This window comes from Sphaerodactylus townsendi, linkage group LG15, assembly GCF_021028975.2.
Source record: "Sphaerodactylus townsendi isolate TG3544 linkage group LG15, MPM_Stown_v2.3, whole genome shotgun sequence".
NCBI lineage: Eukaryota > Metazoa > Chordata > Lepidosauria > Squamata > Sphaerodactylidae > Sphaerodactylus > Sphaerodactylus townsendi.
Genome location: NC_059439.1, coordinates 22,820,232 through 22,841,561, shown reverse-complemented (window position 1 = coordinate 22,841,561; position 21,330 = coordinate 22,820,232). Strand labels below are relative to the sequence as shown.

At 42.0% G+C, this 21,330-nt stretch overlaps 2 protein-coding genes across 2 annotated transcripts; both read right to left on the bottom strand.

Annotated features, from left to right (window-relative positions):
• Window positions 1-9,862: 9,862 nt before the first annotated feature.
• Window positions 9,863-10,801, bottom strand: LOC125444122 (olfactory receptor 13G1-like). The gene has a single exon (XM_048516560.1). The coding sequence runs from the start codon at window positions 10,799-10,801 to the stop codon at window positions 9,863-9,865; it is 939 nt and encodes a 312-aa protein (XP_048372517.1).
• A 5,109-nt stretch (window positions 10,802-15,910) lies between these two features.
• Window positions 15,911-20,789, bottom strand: LOC125444121 (olfactory receptor 13G1-like). The gene is given in 4 exon segments (XM_048516559.1): window positions 15,911-15,936; window positions 18,510-18,656; window positions 19,854-20,412; window positions 20,415-20,789. Coding segments are annotated over 4 exon segments (1,107 nt in total).
• Window positions 20,790-21,330: the final 541 nt, after the last annotated feature.

The window sequence follows — 21,330 nt, the reverse complement described above, 5'->3', positions numbered from 1 at the left end:
CAATGAGTTTTGCAGAAAGAAGTTGGATGTAAAAATGGTTCACGTCTCTGTGTAGTGCTGTCTGCTTTCGGCTTTAGAGCTCAATAGCATTAGTAAACAAGTATAAGAGCTATGTTATTTTATTAGTTGTTTACCAAAGGCAATCACATCCCTGCCACACTGTTCCCTCAACTCTTTGAATGCCAGTATGAGCTTTGAAAGTGAACCAACAAATCACCCACCACCAAACACCACAGGAATCCTGTCTGAGCTATAAATGTCCCAGCCCATTCATAAAACAGCCATTAAAAAATTAGAAGCATCACATAACCACAGTGGGTGCCCTAATGCATTGCATGCGGATGTGTGGAGACTCGTTCCAATAATGACCAGGACACATCTTTTTGTTGGAAAAGAAATCGGCCGCAGCCCAATTTATTTAACATATACTATAACCTTGAAGCTGGGCGAGCATAACAGAGCACATCCTGACCCCCAGGTAGCAAGCCACTGAACCTGGTTATAGGGCAGCCCAAGCTGACCCCTTAGGCCCTTCAGACAGAACCCCTGTCCGGCACATCCCCCGAGGGAACTGGCACAGGAAGTTACTAGGTGCTACGTGGACGCAAACCCATTTTGTGACACCCCTTCCTGCCAGGCAGCAAGCTCTCAGTGTGGCCCCAAGACTTGCCTTCACGAGCTCTATCGCCACCGCGGACCTCATATGGAGGCCCCCGTGGGAAGGACCGGCATGCAAGCTACTGCCTTCCCAAAATAGGATGTGCTCTTATGCCCACACCGCCTAGTGAACTGCGACAAAGCATAACAATAAATAAACCCCAATAACCATTCAAAATGGGAGGGAAGGGAGGGCCTTTGCTGCTGTCGGCCTCAAAAGAGGACGGTCCCTGCTGGCGCAGCCTCTTATAGGCTGCCTGGCCCCAGTCACATGCCGGTACCCGGCCACGTGACTGCTTCGGCCGGCCGGCAGGCAGGGGAGGCTTTCCACTCCTTCCTCCCCTGCTGCAATGGCGCCGCCAGGCTGAAGCCTGGGGCGCGCTTTGCCAGAGCCTAGGAAGGCAGAAGTATGTATGGGGGCAGCGAATGAAAGCATTCACATAACTAGTGTGTTAACAAAAACAAGGACAAATATAACAAAAAGTTTCATAACTGTGAGCTCCATTGGTAAAACAAGCCAAAATGGAGCAGAATTCTTCACAATAGGTTTGGTAGGTAAGATGAAACAACAGTAATTCAGATAGTCTAGTAAGAACCATTCACTGTGAACTGCAACAAGTATTTTATTTGATAGTTGCATTTTACATGGCATCTTGATGTCAACAACTGAATTGATGTAGCTATATGTTTCCACGTCCCATGGTTTGTCCTCTGCTTCCACCTGGTGCTTGTGTCATGAATGTGCACTCACAATTTTTTAAACAAAGTCTGTAAATATTGTAAATACTTTTGCAGTGTCAGGGCACTTTTGAGTTAAATGACTACCAGCAAGTTAAAACAAATTGTAAGGTGCTGACTGGCTCCTTTCCATTTTTGACAATGAGTGGAGTTTGATTGTTCTAGGGATGTTCCAGAACATGATTTGGAGGGCTACAAGATCAGAAAATACGTACATATGGTTTATTTTTCAAGATGATTATTTCATACATTGGCTGCTACTACCTAAAAAAGAATACGAAAAAATGCCATGTAACAATTCAAACCACTGGTTACTGACAAATTTGAACGGCAGTCCTCTCAGTCTGCTCTTTCTCAGCACTAACTAGCTGAGTTTCCTTAGCTGAACATAACCAGATATTGAAATATGACCTTCTTCAAAGCATTTGATATAGCAAAATACATAAATAATGAATGCTGTGTGCCATTACATGATAGACAGAACAGTTGTCATGAAGGATTGGTGGATTGCTCCTAGAGTTGCCAGCTCTGGTAGTGGAAAGTGATGGACTTATGGCAACACCATAGGGTTTTCCAGATGAGATTTTCAAAGATGGTTTGCCATTGCCTGCCTCTGTGTGGGCTGAGAGAGTGCTAAGAGAGCCAAAACTGGCCCAAGATCACCCAGCAGACTCCACATGGAAAAGCAAGGAATCGAACCTGGTCCTCCAGATTGGAGTCCATCACTGCTAACCACTATATTTCATTGGCTGTAGCACAAGAAATTCCTGGAGATCTGAGGGTAGAGAGTGTGGAGGGGAATTATGGGAGGGATTTCATCTAGAGTCTACGATACCCCACAGAGTCTACCCTCTGAAGCTTCCATTTTCTCCATTGTCTATGGTCTGAAGATAAATTGTAATTCAGAAATAACCCCAGGCCTGACCTGATGCAAGCATTTGTACTCTTGTAAAGATAGATTTACTAGCTTCATTGAATACATCTTCTGTTTCAACAATATTTTGTATAAGTTAGCAACTGTTATGGCACATAATAATTCAAAGATTAAAAAAAATATAGAATCCAAATCATTATAGCCTGCTTCATTAGCACTTCATCTTAGTTGTAACTCCTTACAAAAAAGAGATTTTTTTTCTTTTGCCAATTAGTCACATGGGGAGGATTGCCTAGGTGTCAACAAAATGCGGTTCTTCCCAGGTGATTTTTCGTCTTCAATATTCCTTGTTAACTAATGACCCTTCTGAGAATTTGTCATGATGAGGTCCACAGAAATCACTTCAGTGACTCCCGTGAGGGCCAGAAACACTGAGACAGTGATTGGTCTCTCCAGGAATAAAAATCTCCACAGGAAATGAAGTTTCTGTAACTCTAATGGGGCCCGAAGGGAGCTGTTAGCAAGGAAACTCTTTCAGCATGAAATCCAGCTCTAAGTAAAGATCCTATTTCATTCAGTTAAAACATAAAACTGGTAACACTGGTTAAAGTTTGACAAAAAAAAAGAAATTGTTATATTGACGTCAACCACCCCTTGCATTTTGTTTGTCTTTGCGGGTGGATGTCTCAGCACATTTTCTCTCCACTTTTGTGCAGTGATATTCCCATTCATGTGTCACACAACTCAGCAGTTAAAGGAATGGCAAATTACAGTCTACAGTGATTATAGCCTCCCTGATTCCCTTTTCCCACCCCACCTGGAATGGCCACAACCGTCTTCTTCTGTTCCTACTTCTGCAATGATAAAAAATAGTACAGTAGCACGCATGCCACTTGTCCACTCCAGCAGTGATTCTATCCAAGTATACAGACACAATCTGTGCATGAAGCTGGAATTCTCTTGTGAATCATTTGGCCTTACATGAAGTATGTGTTATGTATTTATTTATTTAGAGCATTTTTAAGGCCCCCTTTCTGCCTTAGTCAGAGGTTCAAGACAATGAACAAAAATTAGGGCAATCCATTTAAAAAAGCAACAAAGCACATACCAATAGACTATACTTATTGGGATAAAGGGAAATCATGAGCAGTTCTTAATTCTGGTACCATTTTTTTCCAAAGAAGAAGAAGAGTTTGGATTTATGTGCTGCCTTCCTCTCCTGTGAGGAATCTCAAGGCAGCTTACAAACTCTTTTTTTCCTTCCTCTTTCCACAGCAGATACCTTGTGAGGTAGGTGAAGAGTTCTGAAGGACGGTGACTAGCCCACAGTTACCCAACAGGCTTCATGTGGAAGACTGGGGAAACAAATCCAGTTCACCAGATAAGAGTCTGCTGTTCATGTGGAGTACTTGGGAATCAAACCCAGTTCTCCAGATTAGAGCCCATCTGCCCTTAACCACTATACCACACTGGGTCTCTGAGGAATATTTGAAGACTTGTAGGGACGGATGACTGTGAATATTGATTTGTATTTTTTTGTAAATAGGGGTTTTTTTGTAGAGAAATAGGTATTTACACCCCTACTCCCTTCTCCCATGCCATTTCCCTTATTAAGATTGAAGTAGAAAAAAGAAACAACCCCAAGTATCTACCCAAAATATGTTTTTGGCTTTTATGTACACTGGGTTTCTGATTATTCTACAACTCTAAGAAATTATGTGATTTCCAACGTGCTTTTCATAGGCATAGATATTACTGTTCAAAATGGCATTATTGTACACCTGACCCATATAAAAGTCATGAGACTTAAGCTGATATACTTAACCAGTATTTTCCCCGTCACTCTCCTTTTGATTGTGAGTGATGCTCACTAAGGCTACCAGCAAGTGAGCAACCGTATCACTGCAGTGTTTTTGTGCCTCATTTCTCATAGCATGTACATGGGGAGGAACATGGCATCATCACTATCACCCCATTGTAGGTCAGCATTAAGTTTCAAACTATGCTGATCAACTAGAGTTGCTGTTAGGTGACCAGGGACTGGAAACTAGCTGAAGACTTTACAGTGGAAATGAGACAAGTACATTGGGGTGGGGGGAAGATGTCGATGTGTGACATCACTTCTGGATTTCTTTCATGCCTGCAAAGGAATAGCTGTAAACACTATGGCCCTTTCTGCACAGCAAATATAGGCTGGATTGCAGCTGGAATAAACCAACCTGGCATAACCACGGGCCGTTTGCATGGCTGGCTGTCCCATGAACCCAGGTTGAGGGGGAACGTGGATCAGACTCGCTTCAGGAGCAGGATCCATGCGAAGTTTCCCCCAACCCAGGTTTTATCCCACCCTTAACCTTTGTTTTTTGACCCATGAAGAAAGGGCCTATGGTAAAACAATGTTGCCAGCTAATTCTGCATTGCCCTTTTAATTGGGGGAGGGGAAGAGGAAGGCCAACAGAGAAAGTCAGAAGTTGTTTAAGGCCATTTAAATGCTTGTGGTCACCTTCTCATTGACTGTAAATTCCTTTCAGGTTACATTCTCCATAATGCACATGTTTTTCCCTCTCCTGAACTCACAGTGTCACAGATCAGATAATCTTCGTCATTTCAGAAACCTCTGAAAGTGCAACTTTTTCTCTCCCTTGGCAGGGAAAGTGAAGGGAGACAGCATGCATTTGGCTTGCATTGGTTTTTTCCTCACTCCTTTGCCTTCCCCTGTCCACCCAATAGCAGTTCTTCCCACTCTTCAGAAGAACAATTATTATTATTATTATTATTATTATTATTATTATTATTATTATTATTATTATTATCATCATCATCATCATCATCATCATCATCATCATCATCATCATCATCATCATTATGTTTATGTTTATGTTTATGTTTAAGAACATTTATTATTATTATCATCATCACAGCTGTCAGTACTTTAGTGGGTTGTTGGCCTTTCATTACAATTGGAGCCTCACCCAGATGCAGTGGTGGGATTCAAATAATTTAACAACTGGTTGTTTACAAGCACAATTTTAACAACCGGTTCTGCCAAAGTGGTGTGAACCTGCTATATCCCACCACGACCCAGACACCTAGGAAGTTCTAATGTATTGACATAGTATTTGTATGGATCCCAGCTGGGCTGCCTTCTGAATCTGACAGATGTTGATTTTGTCCCTTTGAAGATGTTTCAAGTACTTCCCTTGCATTTTTGGAATGGCAGCCAGGGTGCTGATTACCATTGGGACAACCTAAGCTGGTTTGTGCCATAGTCACTGTAACTTATTATTATTTTAACACTGCCAGGCTATTGCTGGAACAGTAGACTTGTAAAATCTACATGACATTTACATGGTCCAGCAAAATAATGTTAGACCCCAGATGACACACAAAAGCAGGCAGCAGAGAGCAACCTCCATTTTCATGGAGAGAATGGATTGGTAAAATAGTGGATCAGCTCAAGTGGAGACACTTTGCAGCAGGAGAATCCCATTTAAAGTCCTAGGGGTTTCTGTATGGTTACAACTAGGTCACAGGCTTTGGCCAGCTATAGCACAGCCCATGCAAATTTGAAAATCATTGGTAAAACTCCTCTATTTTCCAGCAATTAAGCTACCTTCTATGTTCACAATTTGTTAATTAATTGATATTCATTTTAAGGACTGTAAACTGGCTGGAATCCCAGAAAGCATTAATTTCTCCTGCTCGAGAAATTAAAGGCAAGTTTAGAAACAAAGTTACATGAAATCCTAATAGAGCCCACAGGGAACCATTATTCAAAAATCCACATAGGAGCAGTGTCAACCTCTGAGAAGAGATCCCAGTGAGGGTGATTAAAAATTAAAATGAGTTTCATTAATTGAACATGGGTGAGCAAAACACCCAGCAGAATCAGCAGCTCCAGTGTGAATTTAGAAGGGAGATTGGAATGGTACGGGTGTCAGGTCATTTAATTGTGTCCCTTGTGTACAGCAAATAGTTCCTTTCTTTAATTCCATTAGGTGGCCATAAACTAAAGGAATGTTTGCATTAACATTCCACTGCAATTGAGTGAAACTCCTTTGGCAAACGTCTCCATGCAGTTAGCAAAAGACATTTTCAGCTCTCTGGGCATCATTGTTCATCACAAAGCTCTGTAGGTGTGATCGCCGGGCCTATAGACAGGTTTCTCCACATGCTGAGGTTTCAGTTTTCCAGAGGGATTCCCTGACATGAAAGGAATAGCAATAATTTAACCATGACTTACACAAATGTCTTTATTATTGTTGCCAAGTCCAAGTACAGATGCACATGTTGTTTTTTGAGTTGCCACCCTCAGAAATCATACCATGAATAAGATTGTTTTAACCTTTATTTGGCATTTAAATATAGGTTCTAGAGCATTGCCAGACATTTTTGAAATACAAATCAAGAGTACATTCAAAGCGCAGACAGGAAGACTATATAGCAGTATACATTACTTAGAAAGTTCGGTCACTTGTAAAAGGAATTTTGCTACTTTTTCCAAGAGCATGACATCTGTGTTGTTTAACAGAAGCTCCACAACAGAACAGTCAGAGTCGCATTCAGATTTGTCTAGGGCCAACCTGGGAGAGAAAATCCTAATGCCCACATATCTTGGACAGTCAAGTATAATGTGAGCAAGAGTCTCCACTTGCTTTTTACAGTGTGGACAAACCCGATCCTGAAGAGGTATGGATAAGTAGCGACCCTTCGTAATGGCCGATGGGAAGGTATTGGATCTGCCCCTTGTGATAATCCATCTCTGTTGGGGTTCAGTTAATAATTCAAGATATTTGGCTATGTGCCCCTGTTCCGGTATTATTCCGACAGAGAGGGGTGAGCATGATTTATTTGCTTGCCCCAACAAGATATGATATTCCTGTTCTAGAAGTTTACTTTTCAAGGTTTGGAAAATTTCTCTGGGTGTCAGCATACAGAGATCTTCCAGTAATAAACCTATTGAGAAAAATTGTTGATTTGAGAAGTTGATACCATTTGGAGGCAAATAGGTCTGGGCGCGCTGTGTATATTAAACTGCGCACATCAGAGTTAAGATTGTTTTAATGTGTGAAGGTTTTAAGGGCTAGTGTGATACAAGTGGATCAGGCATTCTCTCCCAAGCAGACTGATCATGCTTGGGGCTAGATGTTAAAACTACTGTCACCTTTGGAAGGCACTACTACCATTCTGTCTAAAACCACACACTAATCTAACCCCTGCACAACCCAGGAAATTCATAGCTACTTTCTCCCATTTCCTCAGTGACCTTTATGCCCAAAGGAAGGCAAAACACCTCCTTGACCGACTGGTCCTGGAGGAAATTTCCTTCCTCACCCCAAAGTGGCAAGCAGCATTACCCTGGGCCTATAAGAAAAGGCCACAAGAGCCATACATTGATTCATCCTTTTCTGCCTTCCCATTAGTGATAAGGGTGGAGCATGGTGTTTATTCTTAACCTAGTTTTGACTACACCTTGCTATAAAAAAAAGATGATCACTCTTGTTGTTGCTACATCTGGTCTTGCTGCAACCCTGTTAGCAGGAGACAGAATTTCTCACTCAGTATTCAAAAGACTATTAAATTTTGGAGCTCCTGAATTAGTGAGTGGAGCCCCTCATACAAAAATGAGTCCAACTGTGGCTGAGGTCCCTTCCGCACAGGCAAAATAATGCGTTTTCAAACCACTTTCACCACTGTTTGCAAGTGGATTTTGCCATTCCGCACAGCTTCCAAGAGCACTGAAAGCAGCTCGAAAGGGCATTATTCTGCATGTGTGGAACGAGTCTGAGAGAAGAGATAACATCAGCATGAATAAGTGAAAAAACCCAGGCAGGAGCACAGTTTTATGCTGGGAAGAATGTTGACATTCGTAAACTTTTCCTTCTGGCAGAACTGATCTGCTTCCCATTTTAGTGGCTTAAGTTCAGAAAGTAATAGGGTTCACCTGGGGGCAGAGATGGAACAGTTGGAATCAGTGCATTGAATCAGGCTGAACATGTGGTGGCAGTAAAGCATAAGAAATGGAAGCAAGCCCAACAGATTTGGGAATCCAGTAACTGTAACTTGGAGTAGATGCGTGGTGAAGCTGTGACCAGGGTCCCTTCCGCGCATGCAGAATAATGCACTTTCAATCCACTTTTAATGCATCTTGAAGCTGGATTATACTGTGTGGAACAGCAAAATCCACTTGCAAACCATTGAAAGTGTATTATTCTGCATGTGTGGAAGGGGCCTTAATTGACGTCTATGTGCCACCTTGTGGCTATTTGCCTCTATTAGACCATGAACATATGCGCATAAGAAAAGGTTTGCTGGGTCAGACCAAGCATCCAGCGCAATATTTGTTTTCTACATTAGCCTGCCAGATTTTAGTCTTCCCCAAAGTGAGAATTCTTGATGAAAAAAATGCATCTGCATAGTTCATTTTAATTGTATCCTTCCTTCAGTAAGCTCAGGGGACGCTCAAGTGGTTCTTCCTTCTCCATTGTATTTTACCAACAATGCTGTGGATTATGTTGAGGAAGGAGAGCATGACTAGCCCAAGGTCATCCAGTGAACTTCATGGCAGACTGAGGATCTGAATGTGAATTTTGTTCAGCCCCAGTCCTGTACTCTGACCAACAGACAACACTGGTTCTCACCGAGAAGGCAGATAATTCTACTAATGAAGACAAAAACCCAACATTTGTGTATAGACATCTATTAAAATGAATTATAATATCACAGCATAGGACCCCACAAAAAAACCACTACTCTTTTAATCTTATTTGATAGTCAAAGGGGATCCCTTCTTTCAATGATGTCATTAGAAAAACCGGTTAAATCCAATTCACATTGTAGTCATCCTGGGCCAAATCCCCACTGGAAAATTCAATCTATATTAAATCAAGTTTCAAAATAAACTGCACCTTTTCATCGAGATTTCAACCTCCCCACCACAGCCTCTTTCCAGTGAAGACATCTAGGCCTGTCTCGGATTCAAGAAATGTAACAATCCCCACTACCACGTGATCAGCTTGGTGGGTCTCTCCTGATTGGTTGTTTTGCTGTGTTGGGACAGGACCTTTTTTTTTTCTCCTGCAAAAACATGCTTACGTTATGATGTCAACACGTCAGCACGTCTCCCCCATCCAAGTTTCTGGTTGGTTATCGTTCTTTTGTGCTCTTGCGATAACAGCACCAGGCACACTGATTGGTTGTAAGGCATTTGCGTCACACCCCATGGCAGGAAATTTGAACCAGGATTAGACCACTGATCCTCCTCTGCCAACTGGATTGAAGACATGTTTTTTTTAAAAAAGTCGTACTTTCAAGCAGGTTTGGCAAAGATGCCGGATAAGGGGGAGAATGAGCGCCAGAACCAGGATGAATCCTTGTTCGTCTATCAGGCAGTGGGGAGTTCTTCCTGAATCCTTGATATTTCGTGTGAGTATCACGCAATTAATTGACTGTGGGGAATCAGCCATATTCTTATATACAATATTTCAAGCCTTTAGGTTTAGCTGTTTTAATGTTGCACTCAGGTTTACATAAGCAAATTATTCTATGATACATTGCCAACAAACAAAGTTCTGGACAGGAAACAGGTAAGAATTAACTGTTCTTGAAGTTCCAACATTTGCTTATCAGCTTGGTGAGAGCCTCTTTCACATCAGTATTTCTTAAAGAATATATAAGTGGGTTAAGGATGGGGGTAACTACAGAGTAAAGGATAGCTATCACTTTGTCTTCTTCAAGGGAATAGGCTGAGGCAGGCCGAAGAAAAGTATAGATGATGGTGGAGTAGTAAAAAGTGACAACCAAGAGATGCGAAGAGCATGTTGAGAAGGCTTTCTTCTTCCCTTCAGTAGAACGTATTTTGACAATAGCTCTCAAGATAAACCAATAGGAAGTCAAAGTCAACCCACAGCTACCCATTGCAATGATGACGGAAGCTGCAAACACCATGATTTCATTCAAACTGGTGTCTGAGCAGGAAATCTTGAGCATTGGGGGCAGCTCGCAGAAGAAGTGATTGATAATGTTAGAGTCACAGAAATCCAGCTGGAGTACAAGCCCAGTGTGAACTGAAGAATTTATTGCCCCAAAAAGCCAGAGTGCAGTCATGACTCCAGTGCAGACATCTTTCCTCATGATGACTGCGTAATGCAAAGGCTGGCAGATAGCTGCATAACGGTCAAAAGCCATGAAGGCAAGAAGAAGAAGCTCAGTCCCCAGGGCCCAAGTGAAAAGATACACCTGCACAATGCAGCCTGAAAACGGGATGGTCTTTCTTTGAGCCAAAATACTCTGTAGCATTTTGGGAATGGTAGTGGAGATAGAACACACGTTTATTACGGACAAGTTGATCAACAGGAAATACATGGGGGTGTGTAGTTTGCTACAGAGGCTGATGGCAAGGATGATGAGGATGTTGCCTACCAGAGCAGCTGCATAAAGGGAGGAAAAGGCCCCAAAGATAAACATGTTATATTCAGGAGAACTGGAAAGTCCTACCAAAATGAACTCTTGAATTGCAGAATGGTTCTTCATTTTGATGATTCCACCACTGGTGACCTAGGCAATAAATCTGTGAAAAGAGTACTTCAGTTGTTAGAAGAAAACTCTTACATCGACAAATGTTTGCACAATAAGTAAAAGATTGGGATGGGGAGCATAAACTATGGATGAAGGCAGTTGAGACAATACTTTGAAGTTCATAAATCATGGCCCCAGATGCACCGGGGGCCATAGCTGCGACAGGAGAGGAGACAGGCAGCAAAATCACCATCCCTTTAGACATGTGCACACGCACCATCTAAGGGGCTCGAGAAGAGAACCCAAGTCATGTATCAGGGGCCTGTGCACTTCACCATAGGGGTGTGCATGCCTATAAAAGGCAACACGTGGTTGCCTTGGCCTCTCCTAATCGGCCTAGGAAAATCTGAATGACCCACCCTCCCTTCCCATGTTGCCTTGGTTGCCGTGGCCTCTCCTAATCGGCCGAGGAAAATCTGAACGACCCACCCTCCCTTCCCATGTTTTCAAATGTTGTAGTTATGCTGTTATTGTTCTTATGCATATTTTGCCGCAGCCTTGGCGGGTTTCGGCAGAGGATCACATCCTTTATGGAGAGGCCGAGCCTGCGAGCTGGACCTCTCCACAGTTGGGGACGTCATTAAGAGGTTTTGGGGGGGGGCAGGTTCATGGTGCAAGCCATGGAGCCTTTGCAAGCGAGCCCACTACCCCCGGCAGGAAGGGGTGTCACGAATGTGTTTGTGCCCAGGTGACATCCAGTAACTTCCTGTCCCATTCCCCAATACAGATTGGGAATGGTTCCGGGCTCAGCAAGGGTGCTGCCCCGATGGCTAGGATGTGTTCCTCTTGCTCGTCCAGCTTCTTATACTTTCAGGCAATAAAAAGGGCTGCGGCCCAATTTATTCCAGCAATGGTGTGGTGTTTTTTATCAGCAGTAAAGAGCTCTTCACATCTGTCTGCAACAAGAAATGACAAGATTCGGGGCATGAGAGTTCACTGAATGGTGAAGGTCTCCGTAGGTTGACCCCCCCCCCCCCCGCAAAAAAATTATCATGTCCAATATGGAAAAGCACTTTACCAATACTGTGGGATTGGAGTTTGCTTACAAGCCAGGCATAAAATCGTCTAGGTCCTAAAGTAACCTTTTACTGATATTTTATTCAAAACATGTCCTCACAATGTACCATAATCTTTTGCAAACATAAAAACAATAGTGTATCTAGTTGTAGTCAAAACCTTTCACCAAATAATCTAGTAAGTAATGTGCTTGACGTGGGACTCCTTTTGAAAAAGAAACAACCATTTTAATTGATCCAAAATCCAAGAGCCCTTCAGGAGTGGGCAGTATATTAAGTAAAACAAACAAATGAATGAATGAATAAATGAATAAATAAATAATAAGATACTGTGAAACCCTTAATGGGGTTTGGTGATAGGGATCATATCTCTCCTATGCTGCATGCTCTGCATTGGACTACCATACTGTATTTTAGGCACCATGCAGAAATTTTTCTTTTTACCCAAGGTTTTAACTGCTTTTTAAAACAACATTTATATTTACCTTTCTCCATAATGAGGAACCAAAGTATCTGAAATCATCCTTCTCTCCATTTTATCCTCATAACAACTTTACGAGGAAGGTTAGGCTGAGAATGTGTGATTGTCCCAACAAATTTTCATGGCAGAGTGAGGTTGCCAACCTGGTTTTCCCTGATCTTAGTTTAACTCAACACCTACTGCTTTGTTCTCTTCTGATGTAAGGTCTGTTTTCTGGATATCTTTATAACGTTTTCTGTGCATCTATAGGAATAGATAGGTAGCCCCCATTGACACTCCTGGCAGAATGTTTGCAGAGGTCAAAAGGGGCCTTCCCTTTCCTCTTTCTTCAATGGAAAAGCCTTTAGGATGCAATCTATAATCTGCAATATTTTGAAATCCTACACCAAGGTAAACTTCTGCTGACTATTTGTCTACCTAAATTCAAAAAGAAGGAAAAATAAAAAACTCACCTCAGTTCCTGTTTCTCAGGAAGTAATATTCAGTTTTTGTTTATTTATAGTACCTCTTCTTCTGAAAAGCATCAGTGGTCATGCTCAGTAAATTTGACAGACGGTGATAACAGTGATGTTACTGATGACCATTTCCACCCAACTGAAAGCCAAATCATCTGGTTTCTTATTTGACAAATGTGCAATGAAATGAGGTGTTTCCAAATGTGTCTTTAAAGTAGGTATTAATCCATTGGGCAAAAATTCTATAGAGACTCTAACATAATAATCATCACCTAAGGAGGACAGAATATGTGTAATTTGGATATTCCACTAGGCCAATGAAATGTTCCATTAGGCCCGTGGTGGCGAACCTTTGGCACTCCAGATGTTATGGACTACAATTCCCATCAGCACCTGCCAGCATGGCCAATTGGCTGATGGGAATTGTAGTCCATAACATCTGGAGTGCCAAAGGTTTACCACCACGGCACTAGGCCAATAAAAAAGCTAGGGTGATTACACAGTTCTAAAATAGGAAATTGATAACAGCTGATAAAATTGATAAACATAGTAAATAACTAGTGCACTATCCAGAGAAACGAGGAAAAAATTAGCCACAAGAAAATCACAAAAAGAAATATATATATATATATATATATATATATATATATATATATATATATATATATATATATATATATATATATATAGTGATAGATATATATATATAGTATATATATATATATATATATATATATATATATATATATATATATATATATATATATATATATATATATATGACTTTCCAGAAAAAAAGAGAAAGTACAAGACATATAAATGTACAGTATCTTCTAATTAAGTACAATTAAATTCTGGAGCGGAGTCAAAATTGTGGCCATGGAAGTGACACTGTAGGATTTTGTGTATATAGAGATTGAGGCTGTTTCTGCACAGCCAGATTTGCAGGGCTGCATCAGCATGATTCATGCGGATGCAAGCCCTGGGGCCATTCGCACAAACGGCCCCACGGGCTGCGCAGCTGGTGGAGCAGGCCCCGCACAGCCACACAGCCCCCCCAAACAGCTTCTTACCTTGTCCTGGCTTCCATTGCTCTGAGGAGGCCAGGGGACATGCCTCCATAAGCCACAGCAACGGCTGCAGCGACGGAGGCCATGAGGCATGTCCCGTGGCCTCCTCAGAGTGACAGAAGCCAGGAAAAGGTAAGAAGCCATTTAGGAGTGGCACAGGGAATACACTGACTTCCATCCGCTGCTGTTTGCTTAGCAACGAGTGGAAGCTGGCATATTCCAAAAACCTCGCCCCTCGAGCGAGTTTGAAAGTGGTGTCTTTGCATCGCTTGGGGGGCGAGAATGTGCGGGGCGAGGACTCCTGTGCGAACAGCACCCCTGGGACAGTGTTTTTTCCATCCCTAGGGCACTGTTTTTTGGCCGTGCGGAAATGTCCGAAGACAGTCAACGCTTCAACTCATTTTGAAAGTTGAGGAAAGGAAGTAGACTCTTCTTTTCACATTATCAGACTTCATCTGAGTCTGCAGCCCTGACACTCTTCCTGCAATCTTGGTCTGCCCTTATTCTTGATTCCATCCTCAGCTTGTACTCACTTAGAGGATGGGGCAGTATAAGGGTCTGTTACCCCAGTCAATAACAAGTCTCAAGAATGGTTCAAGAGTTTTATTAGAACTGTGTCAGCCCAATGGCCAGACAGCTGAAACTGAGGTTTGGCTCTCTGACCCCAAGTATATACCTGTAAGTTACAGTTTGACTCACCCCAGAACCCCCCCCCCTTGCATTCCCATAATATCAGCATGTGAAAGAACAGTGAGAAAGAGACATTGTTTTTGGGACAGGCAGGCTACTCCTTCAGGAAGGCAGATAAGAAGTAGAAGTTAAGCACTATCGCTAGTTTACTTGTGAGTGAATGACAGATGTCCCATAGCCTTGGGCGATGTTCATAGTTGCTCCAAGGCTGTGTACCTGCGAGCTGCCAGACCAAGCATGGCACAGGCCTGACAGGCAGTTGCCGTAGGAAGCACATTTCGATGGACTCATGACCTGGATGTTGGAGTGAAACCACTCCAGAAGCTTTCAGCTGAGGAAGTTTCATCCAAGCAGTAATCTGCCTGAGCCATATGATGTTGTAAAGATCCAAAAACATAGGGACAGAAAGGTGGTAGGGGAGAACAAGCATCTGGGGTGGAGAAGGAAAAACAAGGCTTTGCCGCAAACTCCCCCCAAAAGAAGAAAAACAGCAGATGCCTTCCAGATGCCTGTCACTTTTTGAGAGCAATTCTTCTTTGCCAAAAAAGATTGGAGAAGGACTTACAATCAAAGGGAACTTGGGAAGAAGAAATGGCAGAACCAAGCAATATACTGTTAGGGGTTTTTTTACAACCATGTCACTTTAAGGGGATTTGTGCTTAAAACAAAGCAAAGGAAAGCAAAGCAAAGCAAAGCCTTTATTGGCATACATAGAACAACAGCAACAAAACACAACAAACATAGAAATTTTAAAAGGCAAAAAGATTTGTGCTTAACCCCCCCCCCCCCCGCCACTATACCCTAGCATGTAATCTTAAAGCAGAGATCCCTGCTTTAAGAAGATGGTTCTGGTTACTGCTTAAAACAAAAATACAAACACAGAAAAAGGAGAGCCCCCCTAAACTCTAAATGTGATTAGAAGCAAAATAGATTTTTTTAAAAAAAATTAATTTATTAATTTGCACAACAAGTGTTTTTTTCCTTTCATATATTTGTGATTGCTTTAGAGAGGGTGGTGGAATGGTGCAGTATAGCCAGATGTCATCAGATCTTGGAAACTATGCAGAGATGGTGCTTGAATGAAAGACCACCAGGAAGGACTTTGCAAACAAAAGGCAATGACAAACCCACTCTGCTTCTCACTTGCCCTAAAACCTTATGGAATCATCTTAAGTTGGGTGAAGCTTGATGTCATTTTATGCACACCCACACATATAAGGAGAGAGGGATTTTGTAAGAAAGAAAGAAAGAAAGAAAGAAAGAAAGAAAGAAAGAAAGAAAGAAAGAAAGAAAGAAAGAAAGAAAGAAAGAAAGAGCTTGGGAACTCTGGGTGCTCTTAAAACTGAAGATATTCACGAAGCACTTGGAAGTTCCCACACTGCAACAAGCAGAGCAGCACAGAGTCAGAGGATCAGTGCTGATGTTCATGCCTGCCCCAGCACGGTTGTACTGGAAGTCTCATACAATGTAAAGGACATCATCTGCCTTCACTGCCCTGTTCTCTCTGAGGCCCTTTCTGCACGGGCCAATAACGACGCCCTGGGGACGGCAAAAACGCCATCCCCAGGGAGCCATTCGCACAGGCGGCGCTGCCAAAACACAGCAGCGCCGACCTGGCTCCCTTCCCCCTCCCCCAGGAATGGCACCACCAGGAATGCGCTGTTGTCCCCGTCCTTCCCCACTCACCTCGTCGCCGTCGTCGCCCTGCTGGCCTCCGAAGGCCCTCCCTCGCTGTCCTCCGACCCCTGGAGGTCGGAGGGCAGCGTCTGAGGAGCATGGCTCCACGGAGGACAGTGGGCCAACGACGGCTGACGCAGGTGAAAGTGGGGAAGGACGGGGAAGAGGTGGGTCGGGCCGAGGCGCCTCGCACTGCGACGGTGCCGCTATCCCAGCAGCTCTGGGATATACCGCCCATGGACGGGTCCTTAGCTCTTCGGGTCAGCGTTCATTACGCCGACCCAACCCCTTCTGCCTCCATGCGGAAGGGGCCTCTACAACATGGTGTTCCCCAAACTGATGGGTTCTGTTCCCTCTTGGAGTGGGGAATTAGCAAGGGGCAGACCTGGCTTAATGAAAGGTCTGGAAAGATTAAAATCTTTGTTGCCAACTTTTATGGAGATGAGTCCCTGTAAGAAATTCACAGGAGAATGAGGTAAAAGTTTAACAATTTTATTAAGGTAAAATAATAATGTATAAACATACAATAATCAAAGCAGCAGAGTTCACACAGGGCTAGGATTTAGATAGTGTTGTGTGGAAAAGCAGAAAGTTTGGGGAAATTAAGGCAATATTTATCATATCTTTCAGAGGAGTTGTCTGAGAAACAGAGTCCAGTGATCTGCACTAAACTCCAATAGTAGTAGAAGAAGCAATACATTGGGGATAATATTGACTAGACAGACAGATATCCAGAGAATATTAGGTTCTTGGAGAAGGGTCTATTTATAGGAAGAATTAGGCTCTCAGGATATGCAGAGTGACCCTGATCTCCCAGGACAAAGCAAGCACTAGTCTTCTGGAGGAAAGGCAAGAAAGAACCATTAAATTAAGTATTTGGAAAGCTAAGCTAATGACTGTGTCACTTGGCTTAGTTACTAAGTCAGAGAGTATCTGAAGGTGGGAGGAAGCTGATTCAATTACAGCCTCTTTTTTCAATTTGGAAACTGTGGTTGTCTTAGGCAGACATAACTCACCCCCAAAGGGAGTCAGGATGCTAAGGTACAGTGCAAAATGTAACCAGTTTGATTAAAACAGGAGAGAAATGGTTTCAAGTACAAAATGCAGGCAAGGTAAGAATCCTCTGCTCCTATTTGGCCCTGAGGTGTCTATTTTTTCTGAATTTGTGAATGATTCAAGTTCAGCAATGTCAAGTTGTAATCTATGACAATAAAGATAACAATGATTACATTAATAATAACAATAATTACCAAAAAGGTCCTAAAATTGGGAATTGTTTATGGTCAGGGGACAAAAGGAGAAGTACAATACAAGTCATACATTTAAGAAACTGAAAATGAAGCACATGAACTCAGGTAGATGAAAAATCTGTTTTACCACAGTTTAAAATGTATGCACTATTCTGTTAGTAGCCAATAGGCATTTAGGGAACAAGTCAAATTATTTTCCTTTTTTTTCCAAATGACAAAAAAGAGCTATGGAAAGAAAGCAGTTTATAAATAAAATTGCAATATTTAACCAAAAAGAAGAAAAGAGATTGTCTGAACAAAAACTATTACACTATTTACAAAACTATTTACAAAATATTAAAATAGTATCAAGCCAAATGAATTAATGCAGCTGTAGGCATTATTAGTTTGATACTTATGCTGTAATTAAGAGGTTTAGAAATTATTATAAATGCATTCTTTTCACTTTTTCATCCTCCTTTACTGATTGTTGGACCAAGCAAGATTTAAATTTGACGTCACACCTAGCAACAAGTAGGGTTGATGTACACGTTTACTCTAGATAAACATGCAGTATCAAAGCAAAGAAAAGCAAAGCCTTTTATTTATGTTCTTCTCTTGATGAACAGAACAACAACAACAAAACACAACAAACAATAACGTTTTGAAGGCGGTAACCACAGACTTACTGACTCTGGATTATTTCTATAACAAAGCTCACAACCTCTTCACAAAAAAAAACAGAATCAGAGGCCGTTTCCGCACGGGCATTACATGGTGGCCTGGAGACGGTAAAAACGCCGTCTCCAGGCCACCATTTGCACCGCAATAGGCGCAACTGCCGCAACGCAGCCGTACGCCTTCTCGCCGCCGCCTCGCCTGAAGCCTGGCTTGCTTCCCCAGAGCTTCCCAGTGCTCTTTTTTTGGGAAACGCCGCGGAAGCCGCCCGGTTTAATGGCAGCAGCTTCCACGGCGCCTCCCCCACCTGGCACTAACCTTGTCCCCGGGCCTCCGGCGCGTCCGCTGAGGCCTGGGACATGCTTACCCTGCGCCTGCGCTGGATCGGTTGGGCAGCACCAGCACTCCGCGTAGCTGGGTGCCCGGTTAGCCCCAGGACCGTCCGTGATCGTCCTAGTTGCCGGCTGGTCGAGGTGTACGTCTCGAGGAAACGTTGACTCCAGCCGCTTTCCACCTTCGGTATTGGAAACGGCCAGAGTTATTCAGCAGGAGAAATAATTTAATCAAATCTGTTAACTGAGGTTGGAAGAGAGGATGTAAATTAACATATTTAGATCTAATTTTGGCAAAACCAGTGCAATGTAATAGCTGGTGAGCCAGTATTTCAACTATGTTGGTATTACAGCTACATAAGCTTTTAGATTTTTGTAGGTTATAAAATCTGCCATTTAGTAGGGCAGATGGCATGACATTAAATCTAGCAATTGTGAAAGTTCTCCTTGAGCAGGGGTTAGTTAGAAAATATAAGTAATGGGCTATGCGACCCTGATCAAGTGGAATTAGATATTGTGTATGAGAACAAGTTCATTTAGCTGCTAGATATAAATCTGCAAATTCCCAATCTAAGAGTCAGCTTTTGAATAGTTTTTATGCTTCTGAACAGGAAAGAGAGTAGAGTGATTTAAAAGACAATCCAATAGATACAATTTTCTTTTCAATCAGAGAAAACCAGGGATTAACTAAAAGTATTAAGGAAACAAGGGAATAATTATATGGAAGATAATGAAGACACAGCCGAAATCTAAAGGCTTTAGTATAGTATCAACTTTGAAGTTGATACTATCAATTATCAACGATCAGCTTTCATCACAGTTTTTCCAACAATTAATTGTAAGAGTTGGATGACCCCTTCCGCACATGCCGAATAATGCACTTTCAATCCGCTTTCAATGCACTTTGCAGATGTGCAGAATAGCCAAATCCCCTTGCAAACAATTGTGAAAGTGGATTGAAAGTGCATTATTCAGCATGTGTGGAAAGGGCCGGATGAATGAAGGCCATTGCGTTCACATCCTACATGTGAGCTCCCAAAGGCACCTGGTGGGCCACTGCGAGTAGCAGAGCTGGACTAGATGGACTTTGGTCTGATCCAGCTGGCTTGTTCTTATGTTCTTATGTTCTAATGAATTGTGACTTCGACACAAATCCAAAAGCCCAGTGTAACTGATTCTATGTAGGCATTTTATGCTATAAACTCTATTCCCAAGTACTAAAATAGGACATACTTCTTCATATCAGCTAAAATGAATCAGTTTGATTTTCCCTTGCTCCATTTTTTTTCACTTAATTGTTTTGAAGTATTGCAATTCTGTATTGAAGTATGCTCTAGAGATTTTAGTGCATCAGTCTTCAATTCTGTTAAGCAGTTGACCACTTCCAATAAGTGTTTTGAGTGCTTTCTTGACCTCTTTGTTTCTCAAGGAATATATGATGGGGTTAACAACTGGGGTTACCACAGAATAAAGCAGAGAGACTAGCTTGTCATTGTCTAAAGAGTATACAGAGGTTGGCCTGATATATGTGTAGATGACAGCTGAAAAGTAAAAACTGACAACAATCAGGTGGGAAGAACAGGTTGAGAAAGCTTTCTTCTTTCCTTCGGTGGAGCGGATTCGGAAGATAGCTCTCAGAATAAACCAATATGATGTTAGGGTCAACCCACAGCAACCAATACCAAAGACCACATCTGAGGCAAATGTCATGGTCTCATTAAGGCTGGTGTCAGAGCAAGAGAGCTTAAAAAGTTGTGGTAAGTCACAGAAAAAGTGGTTGATGACATTGGAGCTGCAAAATGACAGCTCTAATAGAAGTACCGCATGAACTGCTGAATTGACCATCCCAGCAACCCACACTCCTGCTGCCATCACGATGCATAGTTCTTTCCTCATAATGACTGTATACTGCAAAGGATGGCAGATAGCAGCATAGCATAGCGGTCAAATGCCATAAACGATAGAAGGAGAAGTTCAGTTCCTAAAGCCCAGATGAACAGATATGCCTGTGCAATGCAGCCGTAAAATGAGATGCTCTTATGATGGACCAAAAGAGTCTGGATAAGTTTGGGAATTGTAATGGAGATAGAGAACACATTTACAAAGGACAAATTGAGGAGCAAGAAGTACATAGGAGTATGAAGTTTCCTGCATCTCCATATGGTAAAGATGAGGAGAGAATTGCCAGCTAGAGCCATAGCATATATTAATATGAATACCCACAAGAGAAGAGTTTGTATTTCAAAGGAATTTGTTAGACCAACTAATAGGAACTCTGTAATGACAGTCTGGTTCTTTATTTCAGTATGTTTCATCTTGTTGCCCTAGATGAATGAAGAGCATTATTTTTGCGCTGTTATAAATAACCATTTATAAATAACCTCATTAGCCCTCCCTCTTCTTTTATAAGTCCTAAATTGGGCAATTGGCACTTTATTTTAATATATCTGATGCTGTTAACTTAGACCAATAAATTATCAAGCTTGAATCATCTTTGTGTTCTTCATGCTTCCTCTCCTCCTTCTTGAACAAGTAAGGAAACAATTCTTAACTTCATCAGCCACTTATAAACCTATAGAAATCACAAAACAGTTCTGAAATTTATTGTTCAACCTCTTAGTCAACCATGTACATTTGTATGTTGTCATAAGCACTTGCATTTCCATCAGTTTCCATTAAAAGTGGAGATGTACTACATATTCATTGGTCATGTCACAAAGAACCTCATGAGCCAGTCCTTTTTGACATTTGTTATTTCTTAGCAAGTCCATGAAGTGCTTTCAACACTGACCCAATTCAACCACATTTTGTCAAATCTAATAATTCATTTAAGCATTCTAAGTAACACTCCCCCCC